The sequence below is a fragment of the Helianthus annuus genome, chromosome 13 (genome assembly GCF_002127325.2).
Source record: "Helianthus annuus cultivar XRQ/B chromosome 13, HanXRQr2.0-SUNRISE, whole genome shotgun sequence".
NCBI classification, from domain to species: domain Eukaryota; kingdom Viridiplantae; phylum Streptophyta; class Magnoliopsida; order Asterales; family Asteraceae; genus Helianthus; species Helianthus annuus.
In genome coordinates, this window is record NC_035445.2 from 85,741,463 (window position 1) to 85,748,749 (window position 7,287).

The following is a 7,287-nucleotide window of genomic DNA, read 5'->3' on the forward strand; positions in this document are numbered from 1 at the left end:
GGAGGTGGCACTCAGCTTGGACTTAGTATCTACTGGAGTGGCGACAGGTTTGCAGGAATGCATCCCTGCTCGTTCGATGATATCTGTTGCATAGGATTGCTGAGATAGAAACATACAGTTCTTATGTCAAGATACATTTATTCCCAAAAAATGACTTAACGGACCGAGATCTTTCATATCAAACTCAGATGCTAACTGTGCCATGATGTCAACCCGCAACTTTTCACTCGAGGTGGTGACAATAATGTCATCCACGTACATTAGTAAGTAACCTACATCCTGCGCGTGATGATAAATGAATAGGGAGTTGTCACACTTACTTTGTTGAAAACCAATGGTAACTACAAAATCAGTAAACCGTTGATACCAAGCCCGAGGTGCCTATTTTAATCCATATAAAGATTTCTTTAGACGACACACATGATCCGGATAGTGACGATGTCGAAATCCCATTGGTTGGTACATGTACACGGTTTTGCTCAAATGGCCATGTAAGAATGCATTGGTGACGTCCAACTGGTGAATCGACCAGGATTGAGATAAAGCAAGCGTCAACACAGTCCGAATAGTAGCGGGTTTGACAACGGGACTGAACGTCTCACCACAGTCAATATCAATCTGTTGAGTACTGATGTGGGTAAAATACACATATTTGTCCCGTGTAAATTGTATAATTATTGTATAGATTTTATTTGTTTTTATTTAGTTTTAGTATTGTATTATATGATTTTGTGTTTTGGCAGGTCCTGGTGCGAATGGAGCAAAAACGAGTAATATGGAAATGACCAGCCAGTTGAGTAGAGTAGGATGCCAGTGACCGAATTAAAATCACCACTATTTTCAGTGATTGGGCCGAACCCGCTATCTCTAGCAATAAAAAGCTGCATATAATAATTAGAGGGAATGGGCCATGGATTTACTTTTTGGCGGCTGTTAATCACGTGAATGAGGAGAGGCCCAATATATAACATTCATCGACAGTAGACATTATTAAAATTAAAAGTGAATATTATTTCTTTTAGGGGCAATTAGGAAGTAACTGCAATTATTAAAAAGGCAAACATTAATTGGGGCAGGCCCATTATTCGTTTCTTTAGGGGCGGCAGCAACAACAAATCAAAAACTTTGGCAGCAAGCAAAGAAGAAAATATATATTTTTTGGAGGTGACCTATTTTGAGGAGGAGCCGACTTTAGGAAGAGAAGCATCAGACGAACGAGGGCAGGAGAAGAGACGCACGAATTGGACGATCACAGAAGGAACGAAGATACTCAGGGACGAAAAAAGGTTAAGTGTGGGGATATTACCGTACTTGAACTTAAATTGCATGATAAGGGTTTGGAACCGGGTTTGGGTTTAAGAGGATCAAAATACTTGCAATCGCGGCTAACACAAGTTTCAGTTTTTAATAAGAAATATAAGTTTTTGTCCCGAATAATTATTCCGACTATGATTCCGTTTGCATAATTCTTTTTCGGGGACGAAAAAAGGTTAAGTGTGGGGATATTTGATGTGGGTAAAATACACATATTTGTCCTGTGTAAATTGTATAATTATTGTATAGATTTTATTTGTTTTTATTTAGTTTTAGTATTGTATTATATGATTTTGTGTTTTGGCAGGTCCTGGTGCGAATGAAGCAAAAACGAGTAATATGGAAATGACCAGCCAGTTGAGTAGAGTAGGATGCCAGTGACCGAATTAAAATCACCGCTATTTTCAGTGATTGGGCCGAACCCGCTATCTCTAGCAATAAAAAGCTGCATATAATAATTAGAGGGAATGGGCCATGGATTTACTTTTTGGCGGCTGTTAATCACGTGAATGAGGAGAGGCCCAATATATAACATTCATCGACAGTAGACATTATTAAAATTAAAAGTGAATATTATTTCTTTTAGGGGCAATTAGGAAGTAACTGCAATTATTAAAAAGGCAAACATTAATTGGGGCAGGCCCATTATTCGTTTCTTTAGGGGCGGCAGCAACAACAAATCAAAAACTTTGGCAGCAAGCAAAGAAGAAAATATATATTTTTTGGAGGTGACCTATTTTGAGGAGGAGCCGACTTTAGGAAGAGAAGCATCAGACGAACGAGGGCAGGAGAAGAGACGCACGAATTGGACGATCACAGAAGGAACGAAGATACTCAGGGACGAAATTTAAAGCTTGTTTTGCGGGAATCATCGGCATCAAGCGGGAAGCTTGGAGAGCAAGGGATTAACGGGTTTTGCTACTCAGTTTCTCTTATTTTCTAGTTTCTTTGTTTTTATTCGATGAATTCTTGTTTGAGACCGAGTTTTATTATTTTTAAGACCATGATTGTCGGCTAAATTTTATAAACTACCTAGGTGATGACAATAGTTTAATAAAGTTTGGATTTTTATTTGATTTTTGTTGTGGTTGTGGATCTTTCTTGTATTGTAAACGCTATGGTATTTTAACTTGGTGCGTATGCGTGCTTGTGATTGTTTGATTATTGTTTATTGCTTCATTCGATTCTTGGTGACGGTCTTTATCACATAATAGAGTCGGATTAGGGTTCTTGATTTAGGTGAGTGTCTATATCACGTAATAGGTCATTAATCCTTTAGGGTGAAAACGCGTAAGTAACCTTAGAAACAATATTCGGTAATTTAATAAAATCAAGTGTGCTGCTAGACTCGTCGCGGAAAGGCTCGAGGATATTAATAGGTCTCGGTTTAGTTATAAGGACTTAACATTCAATTGTCTATTAAACCAAGATTAAACCCATAGCTGCTTTAGACGTTCGCGCGGCAAAGTAGAGCGTCTTACATAGGCACTTTCAAGAAACTAGAGGGCGGAAAAGAAATCTAGAAAGCCGGTGAGCGTAACAGTCTAGGTAGTGCCACAAGAATCGCCTTGAGAGTGTTTGAGGGGCTTAGTGGTGTCTTAATAGGTTTAGCATTTAAAGATCCCGGTTCCACACCACAAAATCATCGAATAGAAATCCATTCTGAGTTTAGCTTGCGTCTAGCCTAGGTAGTTCCTTCATCATCCTTGAGTTCAGTCTTCGTTCGAGTTCGCGTTTAGTTTGTCTATTTATTTAATATTATTTTTATATTTTATTTAGGACTTTTAGAAACCCCCCCCCCATCCAAATAAACAATTAGTTAGGTCGTGTCAGTCTAAGTCTAGATAGAGTCATTAGCGTAATCAGTAGAGTCTCTTGGGTTCGATACTCGGACTTCCTTAGGCTATACTACACCGATCGGTACACTTGCCGGTTGTGTGGTTTAGGGTTTAGAGAGTCTCAGTTTTATAAATTTAAAACTTAGAGAGTCGAGAATTAGGGTAATTTAGTTAATTTTAATTAACCCATTTTTAGCACATCAAGTTTTTGGCGCCGTTGCCGGGGACTCTTGGCGATTGCGTTGATTACTTTGTTTGAACTTGCTTGACATTATACGTGCTACGTGCTATTTGTTCGTTTGGTTGAGTCGTAGGAGTCTAGATTTATTTGTTTCCTTTTGTTTTAGTTTGTCGAGTCAGTTGTTAGTCTTCTTCCTCTTCATCTCCACCCAATTCTTCACCACTCATTATGGCGAATCGCACAGTTTACGAGCAGGCGACCGCTGGTTTCACCGGTGCGAATTCCCCCATCACCCTTCCGAACATCCCGAATGATAGGTCTTGGCGGATTCCTTCCTACATCATGACGGCCATCACCAATTCATGCCAGTTTTACGGACGTGACGACGAGGATGCACCCGCTCACATCAATCGCATCACTCGCCTTTGCAGCACCTTCTCCATTGAGGGGGTGAACCTCGATGCTCGATTTCTTCAGATCTTTCCATTCTCACTCGCTGGACGCGCAGCCGTCTGGTTCGATTCACAGCCAGCGGGCACTTTCACCACTTGGGCAGGTCTTCGCGATGCTTTCTTAGCCAAGTACTTTCCACCAGCCAAGGCGTCTCGCCTTCGTGATCAGATCCACTCCTTCCGCATGGAGCCTGATGAGCCGTACCACTTGGCGTGGGAGCGTTTTCAGACGCTTCTTTCCCGTTGTTCGCAGCATGGTTTGTCTGATTGGGCGTTAGTTGAAAAATTCTACAATGGTCTTACTCCTGAGATTAGAGCTCGTTTCGATACTTCAGCAGGAGGGCAACTTATGGGCAAGAAGACAGTAGCTGAGTGTAACGATTTGTTTCAAAGTTTTGCCCATTCTAACATGGATTACAGCACTACCAGTAGGATTTGCATTCCTGTTCGTACCTCCCCGGCCGGTCGAGGGGTAAACCAAGTTAGCTTGGATCCATCGGTAGCTGCTGCTATGATCGAGAGAGTTAGAGAGGAGTTGAGGGAAGAGATTAGGCGAGAGCTGAGTGAGATTAAGAAGAGAGTTGATAGGTGTGAGGTCTGTAGGGGAGGTCACGACACGCTCGATTGTCCCACTCTTACTCTAGAGCAGGTTGAGTTCATAGCTGGTCAGTCTAGGGGTCAATTTAGTAATAATAATAATCTTTTTAACTCCAGCTGGCAGGGTAGTGGTAGTAGTAGTGGATATCGCCCTTCTGGCGATCCCCCTGGTTTTCCATCGAGTCAGTATCAAAGTAGGGGGACTGATTTATATCATAGTGGTCAGTATAGTGGTTCGAGTAGGCAGTTTGCTAGTGGAGGAACGACTCAGGAGAGTCAAGGCAGTGGAAAGACTCATGAGGTTAGTACGAACAGGTTGGAGGAGATGTTCGCCCAGATGATGACGCAGACTCAGGCGTTCATGAAAAATCAGGAGCAGACGAATAGAAACCACGAACTTCGGCTTAAAAATCAAGAGTCTACTCTTTTAGATCTTCAGAGGTCAGTAGGGGATATAGCTAGGCAGTTGAGAGAGTCCCCCTCTGGTCAGTTTTCAGGTACCACTCACCCGGTTAACCATTCTGTGAAAGCCATCACTACTCGTAGTGGGATGAGTTTAGGAGAAGTCGCGAGAGAGAGTGTTAAGTTAGAGAGTGACGCTGAGGTAGATGAGGAGATAGAGATGGAGGCCCCAGGTAAGGTGCAACATAGACTAGACCCAGCAAGTACCGCACATACCGAGGAGCCTCAGGTTGAGAAGAAATTAGAGAAGCAGCCGGTTAGGGCTAGGCCACCGCCAGTGATTGATTATTCCCGTCTTCCGTTTCCCGCCCGTGCTAGGCAGCAGTTATATTCTAGGGAATACGAGAAATTTCTTGAGATGTTCACCCAGCTGAAGGTGAATCTTCCGTTCATAGAGGCTTTGAGATCCATGCCAAAATACGCCAAGTTCCTTAAGGATTTTCTCAAGCGTAAGGATAGGATAGAGTGTTCTAGTACTCCATTGAATGGAGATTGTTCTGCAGTGATCTTGACTAAACTTCCTGAGAAACTCACTGATCCGGGCATATTCACGATCCCGTGTTTGTTTGGTGGTGATGTTCAAAACCACGCGTTGGCAGACCTTGGTGCTAGTATTAATTTGATGCCATATTCATTTTACGAAAAACTAGGCCTTGGTGATTTGAAGCCAACTCGTATGACCCTCTCGTTAGCGGATAAGTCAGTTAAGTATCCTCGTGGGATAGTGGAGAATTTGTTACTGAAGGTGGACAGGTTTGTCTTTCCAGCGGATTTTGTAGTGCTAGATATGGAGGCTGATGAAAAAGTGCCGTTGATTTTAGGGCGCCCGTTCTTGAACACCGCTAAAGCGCTTATAGATGTCTTCTTAGGCACAATTACACTTAGAGCGGGCGACGAATCGGTAGTTTTCGAGGTGAATCATGCGAGAGGGTCGAGTGAGGGAGTTGAGGCGATCGCTTCAGTGAAGGAGAATGAGAAGGTTGAGAGTGATGAGAAAGAGGTGGTGACTGAGCCGAGTCTAGAAAAGGTGTTAAAACCCAAGTGTGGGGATCCACCTGATAGGAGAGTAGAGGAGATAGAGGAGAGGTTATTGAGGTTAGAATCTAGGATAGAGACACTAAGCAGGGCTCAGTGTGGGGATAGATTTAGATATGAAATATCTAGATTTAAATCGCCCGATGACGAGTTAAGAGATTGTGAGAGATATGAGGGAGTTTGGAGAGATACGGGCAATGATAGGAGTGATAGTGCTGCAGCCCGTAAGAGTTGGTATGGAGGTGAGCTGCGCTTATATGATCCTCCATGAAGTACGTGAACAATTGTGCATCATTTGTAGAGTTTGTATATTGAGTCTTTTATTGTGTACCATGAGTCTAATTTAGTAATATTGAGTCAGTCGTTTGTGTCGAGTCGGTATTGCTTTGGAATTGCTTGTTTTTGTTTATGCAGGTTTGAATATGTACCACCCGTACTCAATCTCCATTCGGGTGATTTTGGAGCTGCTTATCAGAGATCAGGCATTTATCAAGTATACCAGTTAGAGTCAAGCCGATCGCGAATGAAATGCTATACGATCGAGCTGGATTGGACGAGAGTTTTGGAGCATCCGCGTGAATTAAACCAGCTAAGTCCTTTCCATTTATGCCCTTTGTTTTTTTTATTTCTTATTTATTTTTAGTTTTTGAGTCGGTTTCCATCTTACATTGAGGGCAATGTAGAGTTTAAGTGTGGGGATGGGAACTATCGTTTAGTGTCTAGTTAGTAGTGTCTTGAGTCATAAAAAATCGAAAAATACAAAAAAATTAAAAAGTTCAAAAATCCAAAAAAAAAAAAAAATTAAAAAATCAGAAAATGTCCTTTGAAATAAGAAGTTTGCAAATTAAAAACGGAAAATGATAGAAAAGTCGGGTTTTTGTTCGGGTTCAAATAATAATAATATGAGATAATTTAATTGAGCTTGTGTCTAGTTTGGGATATGCGGGTAGGTCTGGTTCGGTTCTAGGTTCCTTTGATCTTAATATACCTAATGTCGGTCTACTAGTGGGTTCTCATCTAGGAAAAGTGGGGAAATTGAAACCGCCAAAAATAACATAAGGGCACCGTTATAAGTTAAAACCGTTAGAGTTTGTGATCATGAAAAAAAATAAAAAAAATAAAAAGTGAGCTAGAAACTAAATGAAAGTAGCCATTCCTATGTAGTCTGGGTTGGGGATAGCGACTCTACAGCCGGATTACCGCTAGGGTGTGTGAAATCGACCGTGCAAAGCAGAAAAGAAAAAAAAAATAAAAAATACCGAAACTAAGTAGTCTGTGGTTGGGGATAGCGACTCTACAGCCGGACTGACTCTTGTTTTGGGAAAGCACCGTCTAGACTCACGATGAAAAAAAGAAAAAGAAAAAGAAAAAAATCTGATTGTAAACTCTCCTGGTTTTGATATAAGAC

At 41.5% G+C, this 7,287-nt stretch overlaps 1 protein-coding gene across 1 annotated transcript; it reads left to right on the forward strand.

Moving 5' to 3' along the window:
* Window positions 1–696: 696 nt before the first annotated feature.
* Window positions 697–6,677, forward strand: LOC110898458. The gene is made up of 2 exons (XM_035982035.1): window positions 697–1,286; window positions 1,622–6,677. The coding sequence occupies exon 2, from the start codon at window positions 3,562–3,564 to the stop codon at window positions 6,148–6,150; it is 2,589 nt and encodes an 862-aa protein (XP_035837928.1). The 5' UTR covers window positions 697–1,286; window positions 1,622–3,561; the 3' UTR covers window positions 6,151–6,677.
* Window positions 6,678–7,287: the final 610 nt, after the last annotated feature.

What these genes read in the sequence shown, in the direction of transcription:
- LOC110898458 (XM_035982035.1), top strand. Translation starts at nt 3,562, where the DNA reads ATGGCGAATCGCACAGTTTACGAGCAGGCGACCGCTGGTTTCACCGGT.